This window comes from Balearica regulorum, chromosome 11, assembly GCF_011004875.1.
Source record: "Balearica regulorum gibbericeps isolate bBalReg1 chromosome 11, bBalReg1.pri, whole genome shotgun sequence".
NCBI lineage: Eukaryota > Metazoa > Chordata > Aves > Gruiformes > Gruidae > Balearica > Balearica regulorum.
The window spans coordinates 16076762-16093465 of record NC_046194.1 but is presented as its reverse complement, the minus strand read 5'-3'; the positions used below and the strand labels follow the sequence as shown (position 1 = coordinate 16093465).

At 43.9% G+C, this 16704-nt stretch overlaps 1 protein-coding gene across 2 annotated transcripts in view; it reads right to left on the bottom strand.

The window, feature by feature from the left end:
- Window positions 1-655: 655 nt before the first annotated feature.
- GPR50 (G protein-coupled receptor 50) overlaps window positions 656-16704 on the bottom strand; it is a 40651-nt gene continuing 24602 nt past the window's right edge. For both annotated transcript variants that reach the window (XM_075763484.1, XM_075763485.1), the window contains one exon: window positions 656-5231. In XM_075763484.1, coding sequence (XP_075619599.1) covers window positions 4360-5231 — 872 coding nt within the window. In that variant the 3' untranslated portion in view covers window positions 656-4359. The remainder of the gene's footprint in view (window positions 5232-16704) is intronic.

The window sequence follows — 16704 nt, the reverse complement described above, 5'->3', positions numbered from 1 at the left end:
GAAAACAAACAAACAAACAAACAAAAAACCCCAAAAAAACCCATCTTGGATAGAGCAGTCCTCACCTTCACAAAGCTCCTCGTTGGAGACCAAGTGTGTGGCAGCCCTCACTGTGCCTCTAGTCCAGGGAGACTTTCTCTGTCCCTAACAGTCCCCTACAGCCCAAATGCCACCTCGTGCCCTGACTTATGACCCCCCTGACTCCCACACCCTCCCATTCACAGCTTGGCTGTGCTTTCCTTCCCAGCTGCAAGGCACTTTGCAGGGCAAGGAAACAGATGTGGCACAGTCTTTACTTCCATAGCAGCCCGTGGATAGACATAGACACAAGAAAGGCGAAGGGCTTTGAAGGGACACACAGCGATGAGCCCAACAGCAGTATAGAGAAAGTTTCTTCCCTGATGAGGAAGGCTGTAATGCATCAGGCAGTTGGCTCACAGGCAGGCAGAAGAAAAACACGTGAATCCAAGGAGATGTCCCTGATGAACTTGGTCACTCTCTTCCAGGTGTGAGCTGGGCAGCTGAGGTATGCCCGAACTCAATTATATTTGTCAATTCAATCTGCTTTCTGGGAGTCAACAAAACCCAAGCTGTTGTTCCACATATTTATTAAAAAAATAACTGCAAGTGGAAAAAAAAATCAATAAGCAGTCCAATGGCAGATTTATTACAGTTTTAACAGGTAAAAGGAATGAATCTACTTTATGAACAAAAATAGCAATAAGGAAGTATACTGAAGGATTCTTAATCAAATGATAAAATGGAAACAGTATATGCAATATATATTTATATATAAATATATCAGTTACATTCTTAAATAGATTAAACAACATTCATTAGCAACATCCAAAAATATTTCTTTGTGGCAAGAGATTCATCTTCCTTCACGGCAATACTGCCTCTCCACAAGTTCATGGTCACTACGACAATGTTAGAGTTTGGGGCTAGAATAGGTATTCAACACCACCAGGTCAAATCCAGAGCAAGTGATTTAAAGCCAGTTTATAGGAGATCTCAATGTTATTTCTGAGACTTAAGGCCAGGTATGCAACAGATGGAATCGACAGAGCGCGGTTTAAGCTGTGGGATCTCCTTGAAAGCTCAAATTTGGATTAAAGCTAGATTCCCAAAGGGATTCTGACACTGCTCAGGATTCCAAGTTTAAGACACTTTTCCCCTTTTTTTGTAAACAAATGTTAACAAAATAAACTCTCTGTACCCTGTTAACCATTTCTTAACATAAAAATAAGGAGCTGCTTGGGTAGTTTTAAAATTAGTCAGTATAAAAATCTCTCCTATCCTAAGCACTGTCTCTGTATCAAAGTGCTACCAAATGGCACAGTGTTTTCTGTTTGAAGCCGTGTTCCCTGCTTTTCATGTTTCATATTGCAAACATCAGCTCCAGCAGGACTGAGCTCAGGCCTTCAACCGTGGCGTCTGAATCATCCCAGCTCCAGGCTCACTCTTGGGCAGCCCTCACTTATGCTGGGACATCCAAAGCCCTTCCAAACGGGTCATGCTAGGACAAGTTCTTGGTGCTGTTAGATGGATGGTGCCCATTGGAGACTCATCCCCAGCTGGTGTGGTGGTGGCAGGGTCTGCACGTGCAGGGAGCTGCTCAGGACCCACCCCAGGTACTTAGCCTGTCCCCTGCAAAGACGTGGGCAGGAGCCGGGCTCAGACCCTACAGCAGAAGGCGAGCAGATCCCCGTCACTTTGCATAGTTTGGTTCGGCAGTGACTTTCTGCAAGAGAGTCCCGGGGACATGCCCTGCCATGCTCCTGCTGCTCCCCTTCCTACCTACCTCTCTAGCGGAGACTCCCACAGCTTGCCTGTTTGGGACCTCTTTGGCTTACTTGGTTTGGTTCAAATGCTCGCTGGCTGTTACTTTGGAGCCTGAATAAGAAATAGTGCAAATACAAGCTTAAAGAAAAAAAAATACCACATTGCCTTCACTGAACATTCAGTCAAAAAGACAAGGATCCATAAGATGAAACCCCAGTTGTGGGGTATTTGAGACATTTTGCAAACCTGTGCAAGATTCTTCATGATTGTCTTAAAGGAGTATATTTGGCTTGCCGCTAGATGCTTAAAGTTATTTGCTAATGTGATTCTAATTAACACTGTTGTGCCTAATTGCAAACGACTTTGAAGACTAGTCACAGAACACGGGACATCTCCTTGGTGCGATGGGACAAACACTCCCTGCAGTTATGGATTCCTCAGTGCTTTTCTTATCCAAGTTTGAGTCAAAATTATTTTGTTTGCATGGAATGGTGTGAATTCATCCAGACTGGTTTTGCTGGAAGGCAAACGGACTACGTTATTTCTGAGGGTCAGGATACCTTTATTTGGCCATGCTCAGGCAGATTAAAAGGCCAAAACAGAACTCAATTTGATTCCTATTATGGGAGGCTGGCTGTGGTGCATTTTAAAACAATAATCATCTGAAGTGGCTGAGATGTTCAAATTTGAAACTTCACAAAGTGCCAGGGTGCCCTATAAATGCAGAGATTCCCCCTTGCATTGCAGCAACCTTCACCATGTGGCAGCACACACGCTGCAGTCCCCACCGAAGCAATGCGCCATGGAATGTTTCTTGGCCCACTTCACAAAGGGCCTTAACTTCTCTCAACTCCTCTTCCCCCCCAAAAATCAGCAGAAGGGACGTTCAGCAAGACGTTGCTTTCAGCAAGCAATGCACAAATGGCTTGTTTAACTTCACTGAGGATTAGGCACTTAACCTGCTCAGGGTTTTTGTAAATCCCGCATACCTCCATCTCTAGGCACCTACATGCTATTGCAAAAATCTGGTTCTCAGTGTTTCAGGGTTCAGCCCTGGGAACTCGTCCTGCTTTGACTATGATCAGAGGGAAGACTGCACTCTTTGATCAGGAGCAGGGCTGACTGCTGTCCTCATTAGACCCACGGGGCTCAGACCAGCTCCTCTCCATCGCACAGCTCCCACTGTGCCTCTCAGTACCCCACCATCAAGCCAGCCTTGCTACCTTGAAGGTAGAGTTGCACCAGGAGAGTTTTACCTGTTGATTTTATGGCACTGTTTCAAAGCAGGATCCACACATTTAAAACCATAAGGAGATGAATTCACAATGAAGCTAAGGAAAAAAGAAGCAGTCGTATTTACAGACAGCTGCTGTCACCCTACACACACTCCATTAAAGGAACAGCCTTTGCTCATGTGCTTGTTTCTAATGTGATACTGGCCTTCCCAGCATTTCAGGACATTGTTTCTAATGACAAACAGAGTTCAGGCTTTAACTGATGCATGAATATGCTTAAGTAGCTCTCCCAGCTCCATGAATTAATTACAGCTTTGTACATGAATAAAGTGGAAAAATTGTCATCCCTGTCCCCCCCCCAATCAAATTCATGTTGTGTGGTGGGCAAAAGGAGAGATGTTTGGAACAAACACTTCTTTCCCCTTCTCCCTTTGTCTGCAAGTGTAAATACTACTGGAACTTAAAAGCTGGCATCTGCATTAAACAGATGGGACTCTGCTACGTTCATCTTTTTTATGATGTTCATGTAGCAGAGACTTCTGAAAGACATTTGGAATGAATGCTGGCCCTGACAGGATACTGCCTAAATTAGAATCAGGCTCCAAGTATCTTCCTGCAATTAGATTATGTCATATGTTATACTCTTACTCATGGCCTGGGAAAGAGAGTGCAAGGGTACTTAATATCTGTAGATATTCAATTAAAATGAGTGCATCAGACACTCACTAAGTCTGGCTTTTTCCTGCCTCACATCTAGCCCAGGTTAGCGTCTAAACCTTAAGAGACAAGAAAAAGGAAAATGAATGCACACACAGTGGAAGTCATCATGCCCATATGTATGACTGCTGGCTAATACTGTTACCTAGCTGAAAAGGTAAAAAGTCATGCACTTTACACTTTGTTTGCTATAGTTTGGGTTATGTTAATGCTAAAAAAATAGAATTCAGAGGGAGAGGAGAAAGGTTTGTTTGTAATACATGGCAATTTTGCTGGCTCTTGAAGGTTGAATTTCAAGCATAACTGCATTTCTCCATGCACTCTGAACGCTTCCCTTTTTGAGGGTATTGGCATGCTTGTGGCAAAAGCAACCAAACCAATTAATTAGGCACATGGTGAAAGACGGCATAGGAAAAAAAATAAAAGATAAAGATCAGTCATTTCCATTCTGAAAATCCTTACTCGAAGCCTTGACGTCACAGCAATAAGCTAAGCATGAAAGGTAGCAGACTCCTTCCTTGCATGAGGAGCCCAGCAACACCAGCCGTGAAATGCATACATAGAAAGGCTCTTATATAATATATATATGACTGTAATGCCAAATAAATAGTACTGTTCTGACTCATAAGTGTATTTCAGCTTGGTTGTTGTTGTTGTTTGTTATGGCTGGAGATGGCTTGCTTTTCATCCCTTCTGTCCCACCCTTGGACACATCGATGAACAGCAACTTGGGAGTCCGGAGTGTCAGCAGTATCCTTTTGTACTCCTTCCGGAAATTCTGGTTAAGAAGCCCATAGATCACAGCATTGAGGCAGCTGTTAAAGTAGGCCATAAAATAGCTCAGGACAAAAAGCCATTCTGGAATGTGCGGCTGCACTTTTGAAGGATTAATCGAAACAGCAAGGCCAATAAAGTTTAACGGTCCCCAGCACACAGCAAAAAGGACAAAAACCACAAACATAGTCAAGAAATTCCGGATGTCAGCTGCTCTGAGCTTCTGCTTGCAGTCTTGTCTCACCCGATGTTTGACTTGAATCACCAAAATCCAGATCCTTAGGTAGCAAAACGTCACGATGGACAGTGGGACGATGAAGTGAACCACCACCACTGTGATGGTGTATGATGTACTCACCGTCTGGGCAAAGGTGCAGGAGTAAATCCGGGGGTCATACTGCAAGGAGCCAACAAAGAAGTTTGGCACAATTGCCACCACTGTGAGTATCCAGGTCAGGCAGAGATAGCAGTATGTGTTCTTCAGGTTGAAAAGTCTATCGTACCGAAGGCTGTGGCAGATATAGCAGTAGCGGTTGATTGCGATCGCTGTGATGTTGAAAATGGACCCGATGACGCTTAAGCCCATCAGAAACCCGCTTATCTGGCAGTGAACATTTCCCATGGTCCATCCATTATGGAAAATGGCACTCAAGATCAGAGGGTACGGATAAACTGCAACTACAAGGTCTGCAACAGACAAACTGACGACAAAGATGTTGCCTACAAAAAAGGAGAAGAGACTGTGAGAGATTAGCTTAGGTTCAGATAGACAACTTGCCACTCAGAACTCCTCTTTAGGCCTAACTCTTCTCACGGGCTTCACTCTACCCTCCATTTGGAATCTGAAACCCTAGAAAACAAGAACTTGCTCTAATGGTGATGGCAATGGAGAGTAACTAGGCATAATTAACTTGCATATTCCTTCTTAAGGAAATTCTAAACTGGAAGTGTTACCATTAACTCAGCTACAGCTCTAGGTCAGGTTCCTGGATTCCTCTAAGTCGTGTAGGAGAGAAGGATTTTGCTCTCCTTGTTTATCAGCCAGCACAACTGTAGTCACCAGACAGCCACCTAGCATTCACTGTCCTACAGAGAACTTCATTCCTTTAAATACTATACAGGACACAATCTTTCTACAACATCCCTTAGTGACACTTTACATAAGCTCTGTCCATCATGGGCCAAAGAATTGGGGCAGGCAGGTTAAGTTTTCAGTAGTTTATTCATTGCACTGACGGCAGTTGCACAGGAAAGGTCTTTTTTTTTGTCTTTTGGACGTGAACAGGTATATTTTCACCAGAATTTCCGCAGTGTTCATGCTAAGGAGCATGTGTTCTTCCAGGAGCCATGGTGCAGCCAGCTTTTATGTGCTTATCTTTTTTTTGGGTATGTTTTCCTGTTCCTTTAATATTAAAGTTGTCCAATGCAATATGGAAGGTCAATCACTCCTACACTGTCTGGACCTGGGCAGCGAATACGATTAATAAGCTGCTGTCAGTCATCTCAACAGAGTATATGCTGCAGGTTGTCCTAAAATGAAGATAGTTGAGAGTCTGTGCAACTATGAAATAATTTAAGCCTTGCTGGATTGAATATGGCACATTGCATGAGACACCACCTGTCAACTCCACCATGTGGAGCAGCCTCCATTGACCCAGGCAACCAGTGACTTCCTAACAGCACTTACTGCTCATTTTACGAGTCTGGTGTATTTTTAGGTAGGCAAAAAGCCTTTCTGTTCAGTTTGCCAGTCAGAGTAGAGGAGTGGATTAAGAAAGAGACCTTGAGGTCTTTTGGGAACTGATATAACTACAGGACCAGCTATAAAGTTGAAAAGGACATATGTCAAAATTCAGCTTTTAATGACTAGACAAATTGACATTTCAGGAGGAGCTCAACAACACAGTTAAAGGACAGCACACTAAAAAAAGTAGTTGTTTTTCCTAACTCTGCTACCTTCAGGTATATCTGCAGTGGCAGGAAGGAAAATATTACTAGAGTACCAGTAGAGGCTACGTTTAACACATTTAAGGTGTTAACACCTATGTCCCCATGTGTTACAGGCAACATCCCAGCCCACTGATCACACCTGCACCTTCTCTTCAAACCCTAATATCTTGCTGTCTACCAGATTATATGAAAAAAACCACTAAAAAGAGGTGTCTTTCTGTAGTGTCCATGAAGGGACTCTCTGAGATCTCAGTTCAGCTAGGTCACTGGCTTCAGTATTTGGAAAACACACCCAAGGACTGGCAGAAATCAAGGCCACATTGCCATTGCAGTTGGCTCATTGCTATGTTTGGTGCCAACAAAAACTATCAGGACGAGTCAACAGTTCGTATCAGGCAGCAGAGTCCACTTCACGGTGACTGGAAAACAGTCCAGACTTGAGAATAGCCCACGGCAGCGTGGAGCTGAGACAGCTGACACAAAGCATCATTTTAAAATAAATATTAGCAGAGGTCATGTGAAGCACTGAAATCTTTTTAGAGAGAGATTTCACGTACACAGGTTTACCACAGCACAGTATTTCTGTGTCTGCTGTGCCTCAGTGCTCTTTTTTGCTGATTTAATATCTTTCTTAGAGCTTTTTAAAATGCAGTCACTGAATCTGGTCCCCATATAATTAACTCTATTTATGCCTGCTGTCAAGGGCAGAACCACCTGTGGTCAGGCTTAGTGCTCGCTCAGGCACCCTAGACAGGGAATGCTCTTCTGCAGCAAAACCTTTATTCCTTCGAAATAAAAATATGCCACTTCAACAAAAAGCAAAATATGTCCCCAGCACCAGAATTTCCTTTTGGAAAGATTTTCCAAACCAATTTTCAAGACAGCAAAACAGAGACAGAGAAGTATCAGCAACCCAGTTTAGGAGACTTCCAGAGGATGCTGGTGACAGACTCCACTGGTGGGACCACAACCCTCCCTGGTCACTGGACCTGTCCCAGTTGGATACACATTTATACACACAGGCAGTCGGCAAGCAAGCCTCTGCATTTGCTGGGGATGAAAGACAGCCACATGCAGCACCCAGCTCTGAATTAGGCAAAGCAGAACAAAGCTGGATATTCCCTACTTAAGACAGCACATCAGTGGATTAATCCAAAGCTTAGCAAAATCATAGGGAAAATTATTAGCCTCACATCACTGCCAGCTGCTGGGAGAAATGAACAGTTTCTGTCAGTCTTTCTTTACTAACTTGAGTAGTTGAGAGTAAGTAAAAATATAGGGGAGTAAAAACAATCTATAAAAATAATATTCACAGGATGGACTTAGTTTGGATTCAATCCAAGAGCAGAGTATTGTGTGTATTATTTAGACACCACTTCATTGCATGTTGTTCCAGCAGAGAAAATGAGACGGTTTTATCAAGACAAGAATTAATAACCTCCTACTTTACTTGGAGAGCAAACCTCCCATCCTCTGCTCTGTGCTTTTACCTGGCAGTCTTGGCTCTCCTATCAGCTAGAAGGCCTATTGCCTGGCAGGGTGTCAGGTCCCTGAAAATAAGGTCAGAAAGGTTCACCCAGTACTGTTTCACAGAAACAAACCCACCTTCCATTTGATTTGGCAGTGTGGTCAACCTCATATTTTTCTTCTGGTGAGATGAACATGAAAGTCAGATCCATATAATAGCCACTTGTCAGTCAGTCCTGAAAAATCAGTGCATTTTTAACGACTGACTACAGAAACGAGGGGGCACATTGCATGCCTCCAAAGCAGAACACGCCCTTCAAAGGATGGGAACTGGCTGCTAGCTATTTATTGAAGTAAGAGTAACTTGAGTTAAAGCCTTGCAATCTCTGCTTTTCTATGAGACCACCATGTGCTGGGGCCTGCGGCCAAAGGCCCATGTCCTTGTCCTTTGTAGGATGAGATCGGACCCTCAGTCCCAGAAACATTGCAGAACAGGAAAGTCATTTAATGTGTGGCTTTCAGGGAAGGTAAAGAGCAGTGTCCTGCCAATGATCTTCACTACTGTATTTTTTTACATTTTCCACTATAAAATAAATGAGTCCTACCCATAAATAATACCAGCAGGACTTTATCTCAAATTTAAAATTATCTGCTGCTGTGGCACTATTTTCAGATGTATCTTTTTCTCTTTGTTGGCATGTGACTGTATTTCCTCATTAACTTTCACATTTTCCGTCCTGTTTTTAACTTCTTCTTAGTATAAATTGGTTCGTGTGTCACTGTGCTCTGTCCCCCATTATGGAGTCATGCATGAAGAAGCATGAATGGTGGACAAAGGCAAGTCTGTCACAAGCATGCTGGTAATACAGACTTGGCCGCCTTTTCAGAGAAACTTTAAATCTTTTTACATTACAGAGGTCCAACACAAAGCTAGAGTTACAGAGGTATGATACACTGTTCATAGTGCAATCCACAAATTGTTTGGGAAAAAATCCCCAGAAAACAACCTGAAGCCCAGCAGCAGAGCAGATTATAAGCATGTACAAGTAATACAAAAAGGAATTTGTCCCAGAACATCATCTGCCTTGGAGCTCCCTTCCTCCCTCCCATACTCCTAGAATCCTGTTTCTGCTCACTCCAACAGCCTGCGCCTGTATTCCAGGAGTTCCCTGACCCTGCCTCTCATTTTGCCTGGATTATCCAACACCACAGGTTATCTGAGGACTTATTGTCAAGTCCTGGTGCTAGGAAACGTGGAAATACTGCAATGAGTTTGGCAAATCAATAAACCACGTACGGAAAGGTCTTCAACGGCAGGCTGCCCAACAGCACCTGACTTTCATACAAAAGGACATCATTCTACAGAGATTAACTGAGCATCGCTGTACAAATACAAGGGTCATTGGCCCTGCCTGCCTCACGAGGCTGTTGGAAATCCCTCGGTGCACGAGCTCCGGTTGCAGAGATCTAGCCTCTCCCTGCTGTTCCCACACAGCAGCTGTGGGCTGTCCCTCAGTACACATGGGCTGTGGTTTAGGTATCCTGAACCTACAAGTGGAGTTAAAGGTTCCTTGGAGGGGAGGGGGAAGGAGGTAAAATAATTTTCTGAAAATTTGCTATCTATCTCAAAACGTCCAAAGCAAGCACCCCAAACTCTCATTCTCTGTTATCCATATAAAGCTCTCTTACACTCACATTCCTTGCTGAAATATTATAGAACTCTTTGCTTCATCTTAACAAGCTACAGATGCTCAATGCAGCCTGAAGTTAACACTGTTGCCTTTAAACCCAATGCTGAAGTTGAGACGTCCCGAGTGACAGGAGTTGCACCAAAGCAAAGATCAACTTCTGCTCACCTGGCAGGGTCCAGCTCCAAGTGAAGAGTAAAGAGGGCTTTGCTGTCCAGGTTGCCCCTTCCTGCCAGCCACCTTGCAGGAATCCAAGCTGTTCCCAAATAGCTGGTGCCCAGCTCAGCATTTTGGGGCAAAGTCACGTACAACAGCCTCAAGGCCAGCAGGTGAGGAGCTGGCCCATGAGCATGATGGACATGAGTGCCATGGGGGCTCACTGCATGACCAGTGCCCCCCCATCCCAACCTCTTCCCAGCAGTGAGATGAGATCCTGGTGTCTGGCTGGCTGCAGCCAGAATAACTGGCAGTGGTAGAACAGCAGGTATAAAAAACTATGCTGAGAAAAACATGCTAAGATACACAATGACATAATGCTAAAAGTTTATTGGGATGACTGGTATGTTTGTGGTGACAGCTTACTATTTGTGTCTCATAATAAAAAGCATCTTAAACTTTATGTTTGTCCTTTCAGATTTTATGAAAAACTCAACAGACTCATGTCTACAAGGAGATAAACTGGAATTAAGACTCACATCAACCTCAGAGAGATATATATAATAAGGTTCAGGAAACAATTTAACAGGCCGTGTCTGTAAAGCAAGCCTCTGACGACCACTTACCATAACCTAATACTCCCTATTTAACCTTCCAAAGCTTATGCTCACTGCAAAACAGAAACAAAATGTACTGCTTGCCCCAAGCAAAAAGATAAAGTCATAAAAGCTTTATTCAGCATGCAACAAGACTCTTTATTAGCTTTGATGGCCTCCTCCTCTTGTTTGTTTTTACCTGCCACTCGCTGTGTGTTTGCTTGTATCTCACTAACCTCCAGTCCGCAGATGTGAAGTGCACGCTCAGTTCTGCAAACTAAGTGGCAGTTCATAGAAAACACTTTCAGACCAATTTTGTTCTTTTTATAATATAAAGATACCATTGAGCACGTACAATCATCTTGATCATATACCACTGTAATTTAGATGGGTAATATTGGGGTGTTGGGGATCCTGATCCTGCAGCCCTCACTCTGACAAGCATTTCTTACATCACAAACTCTAACGGTTCGCTCCAGGGAAGACAGTGAGAACCATCAAAGAACATAAAGAACCATCCTTCTATAGGGGACTATGACCCATATGAGAAATCCCAGACTGTTAGATGTTGCCTCTTTTCAGCATTCAGATAAGCACTGACGCATCTGATGTGCCCGTACAACAGCCCAACGTGTACCTACCCATTTTGACAACTGAAAAGGTTTGACAGGGGAGCACAAGTGAAAAATCAGAGAAACTCTCCCCGAGATACAGGCAACAGAAAAAAAAATAAATCTGTTGTTCAATTCATTAATCCATAAATTTTAATTGAGGATTTTATTTGAGTACTTAGGGAGTCTGTTCAAAGAGAGGAATAAACAAAAGAAAGGAAAAAGCATTCAATCAATTATCTGTTATCATTACTCCATCAGGATTCAGAGGGGGATAAAGCGTGGTTTCCTGCAGTTAAACAGACAATGCAGTTGGGCTGCCAGCTGGTCTCAAATTCTGACTGTGCTGCATAAAACGATACAGAGGGTAATGAACACACAGGACAGGAGGTATTGCCAGCCCACAGCATCCTTAGGATGTAAGGTTACAGAACATGGAAATATCCAATTTAAGGACATCATGAAGGTCCTAGAAAAAAGCATAAAACTCCAGAATAATTTAACTTTTTCCTGTCAAAAGTCCTTTGAGATCTCTCAGCACGATGATGAAGCCAGAGAACAGCAGTATGCTCTGGGCTACCAACCGTTACCTGGTTCACTGGCATCGTTCCCTACGGGAAAACTGTGGGCGCTTAATGCTGCTCCCTGCCTTGTGCCAGCCCCGTGTCTGCACGGGAGCAAGGCCAAGGCAGAGCGGGAGGCAGTCTGCAAAGCGAACTCTCAGCCTCCTCCTGCACCCTTCCGTCACCAGACGGTTTGGCATCACTTTGGCATCACGACTGCAAGCTTCATTAACCGTCTCATCAGTACATCGCCATGGTTGCGTGAAAGCTGCCTTTCCCTCTGGATCTGTGAGATCGACTTGCTTCCAGGAGGAGGAAAAAACCTCACAGTATTTACTGAAGTAGAAAGGACCAGCTCCCAAGCACTTCAATTCCATTTATTTTATTATGCGCCATATATTATTTTGGCTGATGGTTAAAGAAAGGAATTGCTTACACTGCCAGGTGGAGGACTGGATTACTGGATTTTAGACTTACTTTTAGGTCATGACCTTTTAATTGTATTGCTGTCAAAACCATATTTGAGCCATGCCTTCAGCTGCTCTAATTGAATGCAGCAAAGGGCAATCATTTGCAGTGTTTACACCCCAGAGATTCATAACTTTCATTTGGCTAAGGCCAACTAGATTCAAAGTCATATCTGAGCTCAGAAGTCTGTGAAAATGGGCTGGAAATTAGAGACCAGCCCTGCTCGCATGATTTCATATCCTTATATCACTTACCATTACTTTGGAAACAATGTAAAGGAGGTGATTTTTCCTTTGGTGTGACGCAGATGGTAGCTGGACATTCACTCTTGATTGAATAACAATAAGTTTAATTACCTCTTTTTCTGGACCTTTAAAAAGGGGTCAGCCCTCTTTTGGTACCAGTGCAGAGCGACTTCCTCATTTTCAGAGTCTCAGATATTTAAAAAAAAAAAAAAAAAAAAAAAAAAAGGACATTTTTAGACCATCCCAGAGAAACACTGTTTGGAAAGCTTCCCTGACACTCCACATTAATCCTAACACATCCTGCTCAGCTTAGGCACACCTTCCCAAAAAGATGATCTGAAGATACTATAAAGAAAGGAGAAACTATGTAAAGTTGATATTTTACCTACCTCCAACAATTTTCAACTTTTTAAAAATACTATTTTCTGTTCATTTATGTGCCTTTTAATGACTTCTTCCTGTGTTTTCCTGGAAGTTCTGACCCTTCATATGAGGGAAAACCATGATGCTGCAATTCTGGATTTCTAAACTTAGCTCTTGTTGGTGTGATGTTTTTCCTGGATACAATTATGGCAACTGCTAGTAATGGAGGAGGAATAAGTGGCAGTCTTGATCTGGCTTTTAATACATACAAAAAAAGTGGTAGAAAGCACCGCTTCTGGTTATGTGCCTCAGACTCCCACCATTGAACTGTTACACCCATCAAACATCACAGCCTGCAGTGAGGTTATGAGACAGCAAGCCAATCAGCTTAAAAACTCAATTCCTCCCTGTATCGCTTCCAAATGCTTGGGGTAAAGATGGGCTCGGAAACACCACCTGCCTTCACAGCACATCCCAGCAAAGCTGATGGAGAGCAAGCGTCCAAGGCAGGCGGCCCTTGGTGTCACCCTCCAATTTACACAGAGCGAGAGGAAGCCTCAGCACCTCCGTGCCAGCCGAGCCCGCGTGGCACTGGTGCTCCGTCTGACTCTGCAAGGATGGCATGGCTGATGGCTACTTATTCCCTATGGCAGCTTCTCACAGGAGACAGCAGGTCTTTGGAAAGTGTCTAAACAAAACCTCTCGCAGGCGTAGGAGAGCAAGTCCAGGTACCTAAACTCCCACTTGAATCCCTGGCTACCAGTGCCACCCTCTGAATTCCATCTGTTTATCCTCTTTTTCTGCCTCAAATCCCTGCTGAGTCGTATTATGTGATTTTAAGAAGCTACCTAATTCGCATCCAGGCTACGTAGGGAGTGCAGGCTGATGCCCTTAAGTTTCCCCTTGCACACTGGCCACACGAGCACAGAGACGAGCTCTACCAGCCCACGTTAACTCCAAGCCCATTATTTATCAACTGGTTTGTAAAGTGCTCTGAAACAGGAAAGGCCCTGTATAAACATAAATGTGAATTATTGCCAGCATCCATCGAACTGACAAACCAGCATTCATCCTCTCCTGGTCCCGGCAGCTGTACTGCCACCATTTGCCATCTGTTACTATTCTAAAATAAAATCTGTGAATTCAGGCTTAATAGACTTATAATGCTCTTTTTCTATCGGTGCTGGTCAAAGTGTGTTTCTGGCCTGGAAAGGAGCTATGTACAAGCAACCGATTCCTAGGCAGCTGACAGGCAGAGCGTATAGTCAGGTCTGAGCACACAGCTGATTTTAGTGATAAAAATTGTGTCTGACTGCCCTGGTGAGCCCTGCCAAACCTCACAGCTGGGCCCAGGAGCTGGCTCCTGCTCCTCCTTGTGCTTCACCAGCACGGTTTATTGACTAAACCTTAGTGACAGCACCAGTGACTACACCCACGGACCTCCACTGCAAGGAGCAGATGTTACCCTGCCACAACTAACAGCTTGTTTTGGCCTCCCAGCCCTGCAATCCCAGGGACGAGTCTCTCTCCAGTCCCAGCTCTTTCTGGTTGGTTGCTGGGGATGGGATGTAATTTTTTTTTCCTTGTAACTCTTTTGAATTGTATATAGAAATGATGAAGCTATTTAAAAAACAAAACAAAACAAAAACCCCAAAACCAAAAAAACCCCCAACCTTCCCCCCCCCCCCCCCCCCAAAAAAAAAAAAAGTTTCTATCAATGAAGGACATTTAGCCTTTAACTCATTCTGGACCAAATCTTGTCCAAGTCTGCTACAGGCAACAGATTTTAAGACTGTGGTTAAGCCTTAGGACAGACCAAAGAAGTTGTGTGAGGTGAGGACCATCCAAGGCAAAGAGGTGGACGCTCAAAGCAGCCACCTTTCCTATGAAGACTTAAAGGTACTTTTTTATAAGACTTGTTTGTGCACACACACAGGTTCGCTTTTGGGCTGTATTAGATGCTGTAATACCAAATTTAGATGCCCTTTTCAAGATACACTCTAATATGCTTTTTAAAGATTCAGACTTGAAACAAAGTAATATCATACAGTACACGACTTCAGGAGAGGGCAAATTGAGTTTAGAGCATAGAGAAAAAACTCAGTCTGGACGCAGACCAGGACAACAGAAAATGCTGCCCAGAATTCAGCCTCACTTTCTAATGGAGGCTCAGGACAGACCTCTAACACGTACTGATCCTGGCATCAGTATCACCTCCAGCACTCTGCGCAACAAGAACAAGAGACTAACATAAAAATAAGTCAGTTGCTGTATAAAGATAGAGGTCATTTTTAGTCAAAAATGTAATCATCGTATGAAATAACTAAGCCGAAACCAATAATTAGAGGAATAGTAATAGAAGAGCTTGCATTAACAGAACAGAGTTCTGCTGGGCACACACACAGAGACAGAGCAGCTGAGAGTCCTCAGCTCACGGATGCTGAGATGGACTTGTGTGCCCAGAGGAAGCTTATCCACTTTTCGCATTCTGGCTTGGTGTAAGGACGGCTGTTTCCCTTTCCAGCAAATCTTGCCACCTCAGGAACTTTGTGAATTCCTGTTCTCCACTGACAAGACAGATTAGTCTGTGCCACACAGACTACTTAGCTGAAATTCCTCTCTCATCTTTTTTGGAGAGGGTAAACAAATGCCATTCCTTGAACCAGAATCTGATCTCACAGAAGTAGGGCAAATCTGAAACAAACCCAGTGCAAGTGGGCTCGTCAATCTGCCACCTCTGCAAGCTGTCTTGAAAAGTTGTACTGGCCTGCACTTTTCTTAACAGTATTACAGGGAAAATTTTAGGTTTATTAATTAAGAAAAACTGTCCTGCAAGCAGGTGTCAAAGTCCAAAGACAGGGGGATGCAGGGAAGAGAGCCATCATGCAGAGAGCTGCAGGATGCAGAACTTGCAGGGGGAAAGCATTTGCTCACAGGCAAATGAACACAGCTGCACTTAATTTGCCTTAGCTGTTAAATCTGTCCTCTCTGTAATTACACAGCATCCTCCTCCTCTTGCTATGAGCAACGCATAGTAAACGTGCTGAAAACGTGGCTAGCAGGAGATGGAGGGAAAGCAGTCTGTTTCTCTCCATCTCTACTTTCCCCTTGGAACTCTTAGATATCCTCCAGACTTAACATGCTTGGGGCTTTCTGTCTTACACACCATATTTGCACCCTGCCACCCCAGGATCTGATCAGCAAAAGGCTGGATGCCTTCCTAACCCAAAGCCGGCCTTCTGAAGTCCCTCCCCAATTTGGGCTTGGGGTGAGGAATTCACTGGCCAAGCAAAGACCTTGCTCACCATGACTCGTGGGCAGGGGCCAGCACACCCTGGTGTCCACGGAGATGTGCTGAGCATATACCAGATTTCTCATAAACGGTCTTTTCACCAATCACTGTAACAAACCGGCTTCTTTCTGCTCATCTTTTCAGCACTGAAAACAGACGGTCTGCTAGTTAAGTACCAAACTGAATAGAGGTTACCTAAATCAAGGCTTGGGTGTTACTGCGGTAGCAGGGTGATAATCAGGGTAGGATATTTATTCTGCTTCTGCACAGCAGTTGCCATTAGAGTTAGGAAAAAGAAACATAATTGGGATCCCATTTATCTCCAAGGCGATAGCCTCATTGTAAGCTACAGCATGGTCCTGGTATGCCTCACAGTGCTGCACAGCAATTGATTGGCTTTTCTTCTGATGACCTTCCTACATTTTTTCAAACACTTGGTGGCCAATGTTATAAAAGCAGGTTATACAAAAAAACATGGGGTAGATTTAGTCCACAGAATTCCTTCCAGCCCACATTTTTTTCTCCTGTGGCCTCACCCTGGACCCGGCAATGGAGCAGGTACTGCCACAGTACGCACATACAGTGAGGATGAGGCTGGAAGAGAAATGGTACCATGAGGGACAGGAAAGCAGCATATCTGGGGGGAGCTACTTACTCTCCTGTGCATAGTCAGTCCTCCAAGCCCAGCATCCAGCCTCATGGCACGGAAAAAGTTTGAGCTACCTGAATTACTGTTCATCCAGCCTTCACAATCTGCTAGGAAGATGAGTAATATTCCTCACATTACAGATGGG